The sequence below is a fragment of the Rhea americana genome, unplaced genomic scaffold (assembly GCF_003343005.1).
Source record: "Rhea americana isolate MKP2758 unplaced genomic scaffold, rheAme1 scaffold_191, whole genome shotgun sequence".
Taxonomy (NCBI): domain Eukaryota; kingdom Metazoa; phylum Chordata; class Aves; order Rheiformes; family Rheidae; genus Rhea; species Rhea americana.
This window is the reverse complement of record NW_028186050.1, coordinates 1,211,293-1,228,053: the sequence shown is the minus strand read 5'-3', so window position 1 is coordinate 1,228,053 and position 16,761 is coordinate 1,211,293. Positions and strand designations below refer to the sequence as shown.

The following is a 16,761-nucleotide window of genomic DNA, read 5'->3' as shown; positions in this document are numbered from 1 at the left end:
TCTTGATATAATGAAATTTTTAAGTAGTGGTCTTGAATGTGTTTTTAGTTTGAACTCGGTGTCTCCTTTAAAGCTTTCACAGAACGACTGAGAACTTATTTCCTTATCTGTGTACATTATATGCAGTTTAAACACTCCATATTTAGAAGTCTTTCAGAAGTTTTTATTCATTTCCACATTTTTTTTGAAATTAAAGAAAATGTTTTTTAACACCATTCATTAAAAATACAGAATTTACAAAATATTTGTTTCTGTTTGCAATACAAAATCAACTCAGGTAAGACTGCCRTCATAGTGATTTCAGTGTTTAGCTAGTGTGAATGAAGTAGAAAATGYGTACAAATAGAAGTGAACAGGTATATAAAGTCCTGATGACTGTGAACAAAGCAAATTGATGAGATAGAAGGTGGAGTAATATAAAAGAGYTCAAGAGAGAGAGTTAAAAATTATCCAACAAAATGTGGTCACATAATGTAAAAATCTGAGCTCTAGTATTAGAAATTCACATTGCCATCAGGCATGTTATKGGACATGAATAAATACTAGTCACTAGGTGGCACTCGCACACCTAACTGATCTCTGGAACTTCAGTCCCTTTATCTGTTAAACAACCGCAGGTCTAAAATCTCTTGGGGTTTCTTAATTCTCAGATATCACGTGGCAGAAACTGTTATCAAGCTGCAGGAACCATCCTTCTAAATGGTAACTACTGTTTTAATCTGACTCAGTTGTTCTGTATTTCATCTATACAATATGGTGGGGACATTGTTTAAAATACTCTGTGTGTGTGTGTGTGTGTGTGTGTGTACGCATACACACACATACATGTATGTATGTATATCCTATGTTGAATTAATTTTGTGACAATAATTTAGAAAGAACATGAAAAATACCACATAAAGCAACCCCGATGTTACGTTTTCCATGTATGTACAGAACAGTAAGTTTCTCAGCTGCTTTAGAGAAAAGATTAAGTTGTTCTCAATAATGATGGAAAAATCTGTCATTTGAGCACTCCATAGGCTGTCACAGTAGAAGTAGATATTTGTAACGTGGTCTTCATTTTGTTCTCCTAGYAGTTAAAACTTAAAAGCCAAAGCCTCCTAAAGCATTACAGTAAAAAAGGCCTGAGTTTGTTATTCATTTAAAAGAATGGTGGTCATACTGAAATTTTTAACATTAAAAAATATGACATGAAATAGATCCTTTTTGAGAGGATAATAAGTATGAATCATCCAAAAGGTCTTTCTCTCTGAGAAATACATGAGTGAACTGAACCGGGCTACGGCTGAAACTGCAGTGTAACCTTAATACAGCAAATCACTGAGGTTTGTTGAAGTTTAAATGCTTCATGCCAGGAATAAAAATGGAAAGCCAAGGGCTGTCTCTGTGCTTGAAAACTTACTCCTGGCAGGTACATGGCCATCCCGTGCATTTTTCATGAAAGGCAGTGGCAGTGCATTAACAGTTGCTGGTGAGCTCTTATATGCAGCAGTGACTGAAACAGCAGATGGGTCAACAGGTGCCATTCTTGCAAAGTCATCTAAAAAAGAAAAGCAAAAGCCTCTGAAAAGGCTGTCATTGAGGCTACTTTCTTGTGATGGCTGAATGCCAAGAGGCAAYGTAAACACAACTGTAACCAGCTCTGGCTAAGGATTTGCATGTAATAGGACTGCAGACTGGGCTAAAACAGCTCTGATCGCTCTGGCGAGAGAAATGAGCTGAAATAACACATCCCTTGCCATGAATGTGCAGGCATAGGAGTACGCCGGCCGGGGGGGGGGAACAAAGCACCAGATCGGGACCGTCTATCCAAGTACTTGAGAAAAAAACCTAACAAACAGTGGAGGTTGCTGGGCCTCCCCTGGGCACCCTGCAAGGAGCAGCCTTTGCTCCTTGCTATGTATTTCTTTTTGCAGGTAAGGGGAGTAATTTTCTTGCGAAGGTAAGATCACAAACTGCTGTGTGCGCTCCATGGTCTAACATCAAGGCATGTGTCTGTGCAGCCTGCCCTTGTGCTGGCCAGAATTAAAATCCGGTAGGATGGTTAGGCCTTGGCTGCTCCGCTGCGCTGCACTGGTGTGCGAGCGGGTGATGCTAAAGAGATCTGCCACATTCAAAGCAGCTGCCATGGCTTAAAAAAAAAAAAAAACAGCAATTAGGGCTAGCTGTTCTGTGATACTGCCCACAGATGCTCACAGCGTGCGGGTGGCTCTCCTTTCCTGACCGGCCTTGTGCTGTTCCCAGCCGTTCACAGCTCCCGTCAGCTGTACCAGGAAGAATTACAAGTAGCGGTAAAAAATGGTTTAGCTTTGTGGGATGTTACCAACTGTGTATCTTCAGAGTACAAATGTATGTACATACATACGTTTGTTTATTTAAATATCTTTGAACGAACAAAGTTGGATGTTCCTGGTTTTGTAGTGGCTCTGCAGCTCTGGCTTGGTTAAGGTCTGGAGTTCGTGCAGGCGTTCCCAGGACTGTGAGAAATCGTCTGGTCCTTCCCCACAGCCGCCGACGGGCGGGACGCTCGGGTACCCTGGATGTACCATTAGCTCGATTGTTACTGTCCTGCTCTGTGGATTTGGGTGAGGCACCTTGGACGTGAAATCCCCAATGGCAGTGTCAATGGCACTCCAGATGCTACTCACAGACATGCTCTTCCCCATGGTACTCAAACCTATGTAAATGTTAGGCCACCTGTAGGCAGAGGCAGGAATATGGAAATTAATATTAACGATAGGTAGCTAGGCAAGGGTGTGCTGTGTCTATTGGATTAGGAAATAAAGTTAACCTAAAACTTAAGATAACAGAGAAAAAAGTCTTCACGTTATCAAATTATTATAAATGTCTAACTATGAMCAAAAGGGGAAACCATAACTACAAGCAAGTAACAGTGCTTTTTCTTTGCTCAGTATCAAGCCTATGATCTTACTTAAAGCTGTAGTTCTGCAGTCTAGCAGATGGTCCCAGCAAAGTCTCAAAACATTTCTGTTATTAGTTGTGTGTGACACTGTCACAGAACAGGGGTTGTTTGGCATCTGTGAACTTCCAGGTGCACTTTATTGGCACTGAAGGGAAGGCTATCATGCAAGTGAGAAATTATATCCTATCAAAATAATTTACTATTGATAGGCCAATTAAAACTTGAATAATAACCATCTCCAAATAATAACCTTTAACTGCATGGAAACAAAAGAAGTGACCGAAATAAGATAGAAATTACCCTGCTAACAAATCATTCTCTAAGTGCGTATCAGAGCCAAAACTACTTAAAAGACAAAACACTGGGCAGAACACTATTATTGAGGACTGGACCAGGTTGCCCAGAGAGGTTGTGGAGTCTCCTTCTCTGGAGATATTCAAAACCTGCCTGGATGCAACCCTGTCTGACATGCTTTGGGTGACCCTGCTTGGACTAGATCTCCAGAGGTCCCTGCCAACCTTACTGATTCTATGATTCTGTGATTACTGAAGACTGCACAGCTAGAGAGGAAGCAAGTTAGAGACTGTGGTTAAATTCACTAAAGCTATGCGGATAAAGCTACGAGGAGTCTTGCCCTCTACAGTGTCACATAAGCCGAACTAAAGGAGCTCTGTGTGGAACCTCTTTGCACAGCTGCAGGAGTTGAGTTGCGGGAGTTRGGTTCCCTTTGACTTCAGCTGACTTTGACTTCAGCTCTTTCCATTCTCCTAGAAGCCTTGGAGATATGTGTATTTATTCTRTAACAATTTGTCCCATTTATCCTCCCCCACCTGGAGAAGCGGAATCAATTAAGTATTTGCTGGCCGACTAGCAGCTTTTCCATGCAGAACACGGGTGCAGAGCGTCAAGGCCATCAAGGAGGGGTGGTGCTGCAGGAGGTTATAAAGCAGCAAGCAGTGCCTTGCTGGCTGCTTCTAAGGTCTTCTGCACTGTTRAGAGAGCAGTGTTTCCTGTGAGGCACATTGCTGCTGCTAAGTACAGGGAGGAGGAGAGGGCATCAGGAGCTTTGAGGGTGTGAGTCCMCAGCACTGCTGCTGTAATGAAACTGCTCAAAAAGGTAGGTTTGCGATCTCTTTTGTGCTTAATTGCTCTATGAATTGCTGCCCTTCTCTTGCTCAGAAATAAGTTGAATATATATGTTGAAAAAACTTACTAGTGTGTTTAGAAGGGAGCAGTACTTGAGAACAATTGATATCTTAAACAAACTTACCAAATCCAAGAGACTACCATAGACTGAGAAAGAAATCTGCTATAAAGGATGGGAAAGGTGACTGCAAGAGTCTCAACTGAAATATCTCTCCTCCATAAAACATGGTTCAATTTAAGCTTTTAAGGGAAGTATGATAGTGGGAGAAAGGCTGAGATTTTTTGGTATTGACCCCAGTAAGGTGCAGGATATTGGCAAGACTGTTTAGGCCAGCAATCGCCTCCTGTTATACCTTAAGCTCTCTCACCTTCTTACCTGCTGTTAATAACAAGTATTTGTTTCCAAGAAGTCTCTTTCCTGCTACTTAAAACACCTTTGCTGCTATTCCAGGCATGTTAAAAGTTATTTTTTTGGAAAACTTCCCCTAAATCTTTTAAAATTCCAATGTTGACATAAAACTTCAGCCTCCTACTGTCCCTGGTGCCAGACTAATGCTGCTTAAWTAGAAAGGCTGAGAAACATACCCTGAAAGGCACAATCTCTTGCAGGTGAGAAGTGAGTCATCTCTGTTCAAACCAAACTACATACTAAGCCCTGTTGCCTCCCTGCAGATTTGTACTCATCCTGAATCTTGTAATTGGCCTGAAGTGGAGAGAGAAATGGTCTTGCATCCTGGAAAGATGTTAGGAGAGCTGAGAACATCTTAGATCCTTAATACAAACATCTTAGATCCTTAATACAAACATCTTAGATCCTTAATACAAACATCTTAGATCCTTAATACAAACATCTTAGATCCTTAATACAAACATGGAATAGTAATGCCTGACCCACCTTATTCCATGCCTTGTAAACACATCCACTGTGTTAAGAGAATCTTCTTCCACTCCCCGATAGAAGTCCATCAGAGATGGTGCAATCCAGTCACACTTATGAAGGCCTGGTTCTACTGGGACACGTGTATACTTAATCCCGTATTCTTCTAGCACCTGTGCAAATACATGCCTGACCTCTACAAGTAAAAACAGATAATTTAGTTACAAATCAGATAACCAACTCATCATCTCCCCAGCAAGCTGTTAGCACAAAGATGTCTTTCCCTTCCATGTTAAATATATATATATATATATATATATATATATATATACACATACACACAATCCCATTGAGCTTCTCTTTCTGTTGAAACGGTTTCTTTCATCTGGACAGGAGTCTCTAGAGCACTTCCCCTACCTAAAGCACAGGCAGCAACTTCTAGTAGCAGGAGTAACATTACTCCTCCAATATCTGCTAAGCTTCTCAACAAGCTGCCTTAGCTTATCCCTCAAAGCTGAGCATCTGATCCAGAAACCCCTTCTAAGTTAGTGACTCTGGTCCTGGAGTGCAGCTTAGGTGACTTGCACTACCAAGAACAAATTCTTCACCAAGCCACTGGACAGCTGGGTTTGTTATGAGGAAAAATTACCAAAAGCAATTTCATCCAGAGAGAGATGAGTGCCRGAAAGGGGAGATCTAGAGTTTTGCTCACCAAGTTTTTTCTCTCTGCCACAATGACCTCACTCATAAAACGGGCAAAGATCTTGCCAGCTGCAGAAAGGAAGCAGAGGCCTGCAGACAGAGGCTGGTCAGGAAATGCAATTGATAGGATACAGTTCTTTCTCCCGTACTTGAAAGAGCTACTAGCTTTAATCTCAGTGGTTAATYTGGCAACACAGAGCACCAGCCCTACAGGTCAGACGCAGCCCTGGCTGTCCTGATACAACTTGTTGGCAAGGACACAAGTTTAGTCAGAGGTGCCTTTGCATCAGCTGAACCAGCAGAAAGGCTTTCCTYGCTGCTGGATAGCCAATCCGCCTAAAAGGAGGTTTGTGTTCCAGCTCTCAGCTTCTGTTGGCAGAACTTATGCCTCCCCCTGGCCTGCTGGGAGATGGGACTGAATTTGGATTCAGAAGCCAGAGACCAAATTCTAAACCCTAGGGATAGTCTTGTGGCTTGCTGACTTATTTTTGAGTGGGGCACACTCAACTAATTATGGTTACCATGAGTGACTAACAGAAACAAAAAGCCCTCCAGCCCTCTCGGCAGCTGTACTCCATTTACTGCCCCCCTGCTGATGCCAGCACCAGAGCTCTGGCAGAGGAATGGATCGAACTACATTCTCCAAAGTGCAGGCAGGCACATCAGAGCATTCACAATGCTCAGCACTGCTGTCACTGCCTCAGAAGGCCCCATGTAATTCCCTCCTCTGCTCACATGGTCAGTACTACAATCTTTCTCCCCGGGATTAATCATTTTGGAGAGCCAGAAAAGCATTCTTTCTTCTAAATGCAACCTGATTGCTTCCTCTCATTGAAGTGACCTYCAAAATTAATAACCTTTATTACTTTAAGAAAGCATTAGCAGATAACACTAGAGGTAGATTTATAGGATGGGTCTCTTCTTTCCCCAGCTCTGAACATAATTGTATTCCCTGACTCTTTTCAGCCTCTATTAACACTGACATGTCTGCAAAACAGTGCAAAATGTCTCCCCAGCTCCTCCCCCATCAGAGAGGCCCTACATACACTTCTGAGCACAGGCCACAGTGTGTGATGGTAGTAGGAGCGGATGACCATTGCAACCTTCAAAAGTAACATTTAGTACAACACTACTGAGGGGATGAGATCACCTAGCTGCCCTACCTGGGTACAAGTTCTCTTGTTCCATTTCCAACCACAYGCTTTCCACCCTGCCAAGAGGAGACGCAGCAGGAACTGAGCTACCATGTGCAGTGTATAATTCCTGTAGCTTAGTAAAGCCACTGAGATATGTGAAGTGCCAGAAACAAGCCCTGAATGCATGTACAGAATCAGATTAATTGACTGAGGGAGGCAAAATGATGCCCTGATCTGAGTTCTACACAACTGTCTAAGCCATAGCTGCTGGCAGAGGAAGGCTCCAGAGCCAGRCAGGACAAGGGAGGGTTTCCAAATGCATAATTAGTGGTACATCTGCCCCACACTCATACCTCTGAGATCCCATCCCTGGTAAAAGATGACAAGATTTCCCTTTCTCCTGGCTTGATGCCTTCAAGGACAAGTGTTTCATAGCTGATGCTGACAAAATGAGGCTAGAAGAAGCCCACAGCTTTTTAGCACTGTTACATAACGCTAACGAACAGTAAAATTCCGAAGCTGAGCATTCCAGGTTMCAGCCTGAGTATTTTAAATTGGCCAGGCTGTCAAGACCTTGCTCTGCCTCCTTCCATGGTAGCAGGAGCATGGAATTAGGAGAAAAAAAAAGTTGAAACGAATTATCAGTTCTTGGAGAAGTAGGTGCAAGCTGGGCAATTTGTGCTGTTAATCCCCTTGCACTGCTACAGGAAGACCCAGGTTATCCAGCAGCCAGTTTGGACCCAGTTAGGACAATCTCCTCAGGTCTCAGGTTTTAAACTGGAATTATGGAGCAAGCATCTTATGGTGAGGTTTATTGCCCAAATCAAGCCATGGCAAGGGAGGTTCCCTCTGAGTCGACTGTGTCTCTTCCTTTGGGGCTAGGAAGAAGAGAAATCCTTTCTTACCTGGCAGGACATGAACATGCTGGTGGCCATCCATGTGAGGAGGTAGGTGGCCTGTCAGCTCACGGAATAGCTCCACCTGTGCCTTTAGCTCCTGCTTCACCTGYACATCAGAGAAAAAAGTAGAAGATGACCTGTCAGCAGTGCAGAGATCAGATGAGCATCAAGGAGTTGCTGGAGACCTCTCTGACCACTGTCAGCATCTGAGACCTGGCCCTGAGAGGCACAAAGTGCTGTGGTGTATAAATGGACATGAGATGCTGTTGGGTCTCCCAGGACCTCTTTTAAGTGCAGATCTCCTTATACCATTAGCTACAGAGATGGCACAGAGGTTGGCATTTTCAAAAGCATGTCTGGGATTTGAATAACTATTTCCCTATAAAATGAATGGAGAAATGGGTACCCAAGCCCATAAACTGTTCTGGTCACCTGAATTCCATCATCCTGGTAGACTATGAGGTGAGAATGGCCTGCTTCCCTGGGGAACAGAAGTATCTCATAAGGTGATGCATGGCCTACTTAGCCCCTATTTAGCACTTCTGTTGTGTTTTCCTTTTTCTGATGTCCAAGTTCTTTGCAAGTATCTGTTCCCATATCTCTCTGCCCACCCTCCAGATAAGTAGTTACAGAACGTCAATGTATATGGTCACTGAAGCGTAATAGGAAAGAATGAGTTGTTCAGTGCTGCAGAGCAGCTCAGTGTCAGAATTAGGCAAAGGACCCAGAAAGCCAGCTCCTGCTGCCCAGATGGTGCAGTCTATAGGTTCATCCCTAAGCTTACTCCAGGTTGGGACCTGAGAAAGAGCTTCAACTGTTATGTGCTCGGATCAGTGCAGGGTGAGTTACACTAGAAAAGCAAGCTGTATGTAGTTTTTTCTCCTACCTCTGACATTTTCAGGAGACCTTTTGATAAAGCTGTTCTGAATCCCATTTTCCCATGGAAGAACCCATCTTGGTTAAGCAGAGAAGAGTTTGTCTTGAGCACTTCACAGACAGGAGAGCCCTCAGAGAGGTTGGCATGCAGGCCTATTGGAATGTTGTATCTGTAACACAAATGAAATATCTGTTAAGTTTTGCACCCCTACTTCCCTCACTGTGGCCAAAGGGTGAGCTTTCAGTGAAAGAGCTAGATTGAGCTAAAAAGTTTAGTTGCTCTACACACTGAAGTACTATGTTTCTTTTGCTGCTCTTCTAGAAATGAGAGCATGACAAAGTTAACCTGGAGTGGAGTCTCTCCAGGTAACAATCCTGTGGTGTCCAAGAGCCACTCTGTGAGACCCCCCCAGTTCTGTTCTCATGCTGTGAGTTGTGTGGAGGGAGCAGCCATGAGATATCTCAGGCTGAGAAACTCCCCTGCAGTCACTACAGACTGTGGGAAGGAATCTGCACCTTGCAACTCCTTCTTTCCAAAGCATTTCATTAGTTCTTGCTAGAAATTCCCCTGAGTTCTTTACTCTATTAAAGATGTGACATTTATGAGACATTTCTGGGGAACTTCTTTTAAAGCTGCCCTTAAGTAGAATGCAGTTATAAACAGTGCCTGTGGCAGGCAGCTGTTATGGCAACAGCACATGCTCCAAGTGTAAAAGCTGGCTGAGTTTAAAGATAACCTGACCCAAGAGGCTGTGGCTGCCCACAGTGCCCAAGCTTCTGGCTGCCTGTGCTGACTGAGTGACAAGGCTAAGCTGTAGGAATCAGCATCTTTCTAGCATACAGGCAGGACTACAGCAGGAGGCTGACAGTGTAAGTATAGAGCCTTGCTAGGGAATTACAAGAGCCCAACCTGCTAATGACTGCAACTTCTTTTTTAATCTAGAGCTATTTTATCTGCAGAGTTCTTGTCAGCCACAGGGCTTTGCAGAGTGCTGGTGTCTCCTCCTTCAGGGTGTGCTGTGGTTTCCCCTATAACAGAGGCAGGAACAGGCTCAGCTCTGTGCAAAGTTTCACCATCACTTCTGGAAATCATCCTGGGGTGCCCAAAGTGCTGCTTTGAAATACAGGAATGGGAAGATGCTGTCATTGGGAGTGGGAGCCCTTAAGCATCAGCCTGAGAAGCTCACGGGTTGAAGGCAGGGCAGGAAGCATCTGTAGTCCATAAGGGTGCTGTGGCAGGACTTCTCCCCTCTCCTGTGGCCTGCTGTGTACCCTACCCAAGCCCAAAGGCAATGGTGGAGCTTGGCATTTTAGAAATCCATCCTAGATTCTTTACGGTGTCTCTGGGAAGCTCTGACTGCATCAGCTGATAGCTCTGTTTGCACCATCGCCACTGCTGTCTGCAAGGAAGAGATTCATGTGTCACCATGAATCAGCAGATGGGGGATATTTTGTTAAGTGCTCTCCTTGAATGTTGTGGGAGGGCAAAAAAAAGAAAATGAACAGCTGAGCCTCTCTGGGTTGTCTCCCAGGGGCATCAAATGAACGACCCTCCAATTGTGCAGTGCCTCAAACGCTGCAAAGGGAACTATTTCCAGGAAAAGGCAAGCCCCTCTGACAGGTGTGGGGCGCCAAGGAGCCAAGCACTGTGCTGTGTAACATTAGCTGAGGAGGAGGAATGGCTCCAAAACCAGCCCGGAGCTGGGGAACGTGCAGAATGTGGAAGTGTAGAGAGAGCTGCCCTTGTTCTCACTGTAAGGGGAGAGGCTGACTGTAACAGAAGAGCATGTTTCAGAGCTTTGTCTAACACCAGCTGACTATCTTAATAGTTTTCTCTTGGAGTTGGTCAGTCCTGCCTGTTTGATAGACTTTCCATGCATCTAAAGCGGAACTGCTAAAGTTTAACAGCTCTGGGATTTGGGCATTGAAAGCAAAACGGCACAAGAGAAAGTTGTTCAGAGGAATTCATCTGTGGGAGATGCAGAGGAGCAGGCATGCAATGAAAGCTGTGAAGAGGTGGGAAGGCAGACCACGTGGTCAGCACAGAATAGTTCTGTGGCTCACTAGTATTTTCTTGTATCACATGTGTGCATTTCCTCTAAATGCAGTGAGCCACTTGTTCTCTCTAATCAGCACCAAGTGCCCTGCTGCCCTGGGTTAATTCCTAACTGTCTTGACACTGTACATATATTTTCAGGTCCCAAGTACAATGAGATGAAAACATGAGCAAAACGTCAAGCATTATGGCAGTATCTAGGCTATGCTTGGAGACAGAGCTCCAGGCATGCTCTATCCTGGCCACAGGCTTGGAAAGAGCCCTTCAAAGTGAACCAACAGACTTTTTTTTCCACTTAGTGTGATAGGCATTGGACCAAACTATTCCCCTCAAGTGCCTCTCACCACTGAAATGTAGCTTCTGGAACCAAAGCACAGTGCCAAGTGGTACGCTGTACAGTAAAAAGGCAGGGAGAAAAGTCAGCTTATGAGAACATCCTGGAAGGATCCCATTTTCAGTAGGGTGCAGAAAGTTTCCTCTATATGCACACACTTTATAGTTTCCCTTCTAAAAACAGTAAAGTATTTGTATTTTATTGCTTGAAAAAATGCAGAAGAGCCAGCAGCTCAAACAGCTTATATAGTATATGATGCTACACTGGGAGCAGAGCACAGCTGTTGTGGGTTCAGCTTCATACCCGGTCCTCTGCCCAAGCCCTCCTTTATGGAGGGGACAGGACAAGCTCTGCTGGTCTGTGCCAGTCAAGTGTAACTGTTAATTGAGCCACCCAGGATCCAAAGTAAAGGGACTGGCATTGAGCTTCAAGCAACAGCTTCTCCAAAATGAGTGCTGCAGCAACTGCTATATTGCCAGTATAAGGTGATGGATGTAATAAACACTGTCCCCAAAATAAGCTGATAGATCTGCTTGCTCTAAGTGCCAACCAGCCTCCCATGATTTGTTCAGATAAATCTATGTCTAGATGTATGCAATCCTGTCTCACTGCCCTAGAGAACACACAGAGGGGAAGGGGACTTAGCACATGGATCCAGTTCACTCTTGATAAAGCTGAAGGATTGTGTCTAGGAATACTAGTGAGTGCTCTAGCAGCACATAGATTGGGCTGTCTGTTAGCTTGATGAGATGAGGTTCAGGCAAACAGGTTCCGCAGCCACTAAAGCTAGTCTACTTGTGAGCTATTTGCACTGAGATAAAGGTGGCTGTTGAAGCCAGCTTGGCTCTGTGGTTCTCTGCTCAGCATCCCCCTAGCAGTGGTGGGGAAGGAGATATCAAATGCTAGCAAGGGAGGGGCAATAAGGAATTGTGTCTGAAAGATTTCCTGGTCAACAAGCCCAACCCAGCTATCAAACAGGGAGAGGGAATACAATCAGCTAAACTGCTTCCTTTTCAAGTAGTTGCTTGTTTTGCTATGTGAGTGCTTTGAACAAAAGTCTCTACTGAGCAAGAGGCTTCTGTGCAGCTGCAATTGCTTCTCATTCATATCCTCAACAGTAAAGAGTCCCTGGAAATGATATGTCACTGCACTGAGTCACTTTTTTAAGAAAGCCTGCCAGCTTTGCTGCACATCTCTGTGCTTGCTTGGTGGATGAGTTACAGTGCCCTGGCTCCTACCTGGCCACAGCAGGGACCCTGAAGTCCCCATGCTCCTGGGAGCAGCTGTGGTGGCTGTTGACATTCTGCAATTGCCTGAGTCCAGATTTCCAGATTTGATGGTCTCAGGCCATGGTGCGCACTCTCAGATAAGCATGGCAGCTATCCTTTTCCTTAGTGAGCAAACAGATCTGACCTTCAACATCCTGTTTGTATCCTTATCAGGGAAATTACTTGCTTGTCAGCTTTCAGCACAAGTGAGATGCAATTAAGACCCTCACATAAGTATCTGTATCCAGACATCCTGCTCCAGGAAACATTCAAATGTCTGCAAACAGACAAAGCAAGGCTGTGCTCTGTAGGAAGAAGAGCACCTCTTAGTTTCTCTGTGTGGGCATTTGCATACATTTTTTTTTCATTTTCACCCTCTAGCAAACTGTAACATGACATCTAACTGTCTTTCATCAAATCGCATCTTGTCTTGCTCCATTAGTGCTAAGGACTTATTCCTGCTGGGAGAAACACTCAAAAGCCTCTAAGCTGTTAGAAACTGGTACTGTAACACTGCTTAGGGCTGTGGCTTTCTTTTTAATTACATCTTTGTATCAGCTGAAATTCTTGTGTCCATGATCTTGCATCAGCAAAAAGCGTTGTTGCCAGTAAAGTTCATTTGATCCGGAATTCTCATTTAAGGCCTCAGAGCATGAAACCCCCCACCCCCAATCCAAACAATTCAGCAGTGTAACTGTCTGTCATGTGATTAACAGCCAGATAAAAGGGTGATGAGAAAGCATGAGAGACTTCTAGATTAGTCAGATGTCGAGCGGGAGGGTCAGAATTAAGTCACAATTTACACGGGCATTTTGCAATTAGTGTTGATGGGAAAGGAAGTGAAAACATAGACAGTAATTAAGTGTGGTTTTGTTAGATTCTTCCTTTAAATGTACCCAGATGTTGCAGGGGCTTCAACTTTTATGTAGCTGACATTCAGCAGTTGAGCTGCAAAAACCCCAGGAAGACTGAGGCAGTGCTCTAAGATGTTGCCCTTCAAGTATTTGGGTGTAAGCATCTGGAAGGCTCACAAGCTCACAACTGAGCTAACTGATAAAGGAGAGAAGAAAACATGGTGGCAATCAATCAGGCTGCTGTATTCCTGCTATCTCCTTATTTCCATTTCTAAGGAAAAATGAGGGGACTCACTCACTCGAGGTAACAAAGCAATCCTTCCGATCTTCAGAAAGGCTCTGAAAGAGGAACTAGGAAGAGACCGACTTCAAGGCGGTGCCTGATAAATATACAACCAAGATTACATTACGTGGATAACCAGGAAGTCACATTCACTKTATGCCCCTTAAACAAGGAAAGTTTTGAGTTACTGAAAAAAACAATGGGAGTCTGTTCTTCCTTCTGCTGCTCTGGTTGAGCACTGGTCTAGCAGTTGCTATTAATAAGTTTGTAGTGTGGTGATGAATTGGGCCCCTACTGAAATGCGGATTTTTCTGCCTGAAGGGAGTGGGACCCTTCCTTGAGCTCACTTCTGACAGCAAATGAGAAAAGCCCAAGATTCAGAGCCTGGATATCATCGAAGGTGTGTTATTTACCACTTGATTCTGCTCTATTGCAACTAGTCTGTGATTGAGCTGATACAAAGCTTCTGTTGACCGCCATCACATTTCTGCCAAATCTTCCAACCAAAACAGAAGGCAACATGCATATCCAGAGGCCTACAAAATTACTGTGAAAATGAAGAGAAGAATAAAGTTCCAGGGCAACTATGCTTCTTTCTGAAGAATACTGAGTCCCAAAATTTCAGGGCAGCATAAGGTGCTTAAGACCATCCTGCAAGAAAAGCCCTCTCCTTACTAATTAGCTTTGCCTACATACAATTAACTGAAGACCAAGTGAGGGGGGAGAACTCAAGACACACAGTGGCAAGCAACCATGTCATAGCCAGTTAAGAAGAACCCAGATAATCTCCACAAGCCACCGAAACACTCAAACACTGACAAAATCCTGGTGCCATGCATACAAAAGACCAAAACCCATAAGAGTAGAATGTGCCACAGGAAAGAACAAGTCACTTATTCCAAGCCTTTTCTCTCAACTCGTGATAGAGCCAGTCTCCTAGATTACACTACTGTCTAGTTGCAGGCTGAAAGCTTTGCCATGGAATTAAGCATATATATATCTGGCATTTCCTCCAGTTACTCATCTAAGCAAGGGCAGGTGGAAACAGGGCAGATTTTCATCCCCACAAAAATCAAAATGTTGCAAGATGGGAGGCAACACTAGCAGTAGCAAGGCAGTGATACCTTCCCATTTTCATTTTTCTTGTATCACAGCCCAACAAGATAAGGTCATTTTAGTGGAGAATTCAATAAGGCTTCTACTGACCCACTAGATGTCTATGTCTACAAAGAGTTTGTCTGAATCTTTGCAATGGAGGAACATCTCGGGAGTGAGACAAGTTTGTTTACATGGTGAGATGCTAGGTTAGTGCATATGTTCCAGTAACGCTTTCATGAGTAGAAGCGGACATAGCTGTGGAGTTATTTGCACAAATGAATGACTGCAGAACCTGGCCTGTTGCTCTTCTGTGCTAACAGATGTTCCCAAAGTCACCCAGCTTATAGTCTCAAAAATGGATTTAAATCCATTTCATTCCCAAACAGGAATGAAAGACCCATTCCAGAATTTGGAATCTGAAACTACCTCCTGAATGAATGAAATTGCAGCAGCAGGTCATAACTTCTGCTGTCACCTGTCCTCCAACCTGGCTTTTCACACCCATATCAGATGCTGGCAGAAGTGTCATGACCTGGATTCAAAGATGCTTTTTAAACCTCTGATTACACAGCCTACTTTCTGGCTAAAGAAATGAGGCCAGGTGGATTCTATATTTAAAAGCCTGCTAAAGACCAGGGTTAAAATAGCAAACAGCACTACCAAAGCTTCAAGGCTTAAAGGGTTTCATGGTGATGCTGTATCTGAGAGAAGTGCTGGTTTTATCTCCCTGATTTACATTTTGTTTCGTCTACTGACAAGATTTTAGGCATTTCAGCTGTGATGTGCCTTGCCCTGTTGCTTTACCTCTTTCTAACCCAGAGGTGGTTCTCTGCATGCGACACCCACCCCAATGTTTGTGTGTCATCTCGAAACCTTTTTTTTTAAAAAAAAAATATTTTAAAAAAATTTTAAAAAAATTTAAAAAAATTTTTTAAAAAATTAAAAAAAAAAAAAAAAAAAAAAAAAAGACCGGCTTGCCCCAGATACTACATCCTGGCTTTCCTCCTCCATCCAGTGCTAATCATTCTCATCAGGAAAGCTACAGACAGCAAACAATTCACAAGGACCCCCCCCACACACACAAGCCCATCCAGCACGGGGAGAGATGCACAAGGGGAACAAAAGCAGTGCAACTCTAGTAAAATTCTCCTTTGCAGCAGCTAGATTTGAGACCTTAAGGTAAGGTCTCAGGGCCTTCTAGTCTCAGTTCTGCTCCTCTTGTTTTCCTAAATTGTTTCCCAGCCCTGCTGCACTCTCTTTCAGGATTTACTTCTGCTTCAAAGTGCCTGCCCACACTGAAGCATTAGCTAGGTTTTACCTTCTAAATGCAAGTAATGCTTCCTATTAAAAGATTTGCTGTGCTAGTCCATGAGAACCACGCATATCATTTGATTTGTTACAGAGCCAGCTGTGGCAGCAACCTCTGAAAAGCCCCTGAGAGAACGAAGGTCGAAGATACAGAGCAGGTACAAGGTTCTGTCATGTTCTTTATGCATGTGTTTTTTTAAAAAAGGATTTATAAAGCCTAAAACTAGGGGTGCTTTTTCCTTCAGGTTTTCAGGGCTGAAAAGCCAAGTTTTGCACTGGCCAGGTTTGTTTTGCACTTGCAGARTTCTATCTATTCATGATTCTAAAATGAATCTGGCTGACCCTGTGTTCAGCCTGGCTAAAATGCATTAAATAGAAACACTAGATTTTAAATATGGTTCAATGCTCTAATAGTTTTAGCTCGGTCAGGACATATAACGTGGACTTTTACTCTGGTGGTACATCTTTCAGCAGTCTGGCGGGAGAAAGACCTGCAAACCCAAACCATACTAATCAACTTGTAGAAGTAGCACATTTTTTTCCCCTCAGGAAATAGTAGTAAATGGCTAATGCTAGAGGAAGAACTATTACGGATATTATTTGCAGGTCAGTGGCGTTATGTGAAGAGTCTTAGCAAAGGTGCTGGAGAAGCAGTTTTCTTCCAYCACCCGGGCTCTGGCACAGGGCTTCTGTGGGGGCCGTAGCAATGAAAGCCGCTTACCTCTTGGCCAGCTCGGCTGCGGCTGCCGCAGCGCTTCCATTCACTAGAAGGGACACGTTAGACACGGCTCCAGCCAGGAAACACTCCACGATGCCTTGGTTCCTCCGAGGACAATAGCCAAAGTCATCTCCGGTTACTATCAGCTTCACCTGGAGCATCCTTGGAGCTCATCCCTAGGAGAAAGGGAAMGCGGGGATCAGCGCGATCAGCAGCTCGCAGGCAAACAGGAAAAGCCGTGACTCAGCCCCGGGCTACCGCCTCCCGCTGCACCTCAGCC

General features: G+C 44.1%; 1 protein-coding gene across 3 annotated transcripts in view; it reads right to left on the bottom strand.

Moving 5' to 3' along the window:
• Positions 1-142: 142 nt before the first annotated feature.
• YDJC (YdjC chitooligosaccharide deacetylase homolog) overlaps positions 143-16,761 on the bottom strand; it is a 24,285-nt gene continuing 7,666 nt past the window's right edge. The window contains exons 1-6 of one of the 3 annotated variants that reach the window (XM_085302732.1): positions 16,485-16,755; positions 8,573-8,732; positions 7,693-7,792; positions 4,968-5,145; positions 2,369-2,700; positions 143-1,543 (exon numbers count right to left, since the gene is read on the bottom strand). In XM_085302732.1, coding sequence (XP_085158858.1) covers positions 2,379-2,700; positions 4,968-5,145; positions 7,693-7,792; positions 8,573-8,732; positions 16,485-16,642 — 918 coding nt within the window. In that variant the 5' untranslated portion in view covers positions 16,643-16,755 and the 3' untranslated portion in view covers positions 143-1,543; positions 2,369-2,378. Of the gene's footprint in view, positions 2,701-4,967; positions 5,146-7,692; positions 7,793-8,572; positions 8,733-16,484; positions 16,756-16,761 lie in introns of those variants that run through there. The other 2 variants (XM_085302733.1, XM_085302731.1) reach the window with 2 other exon arrangements.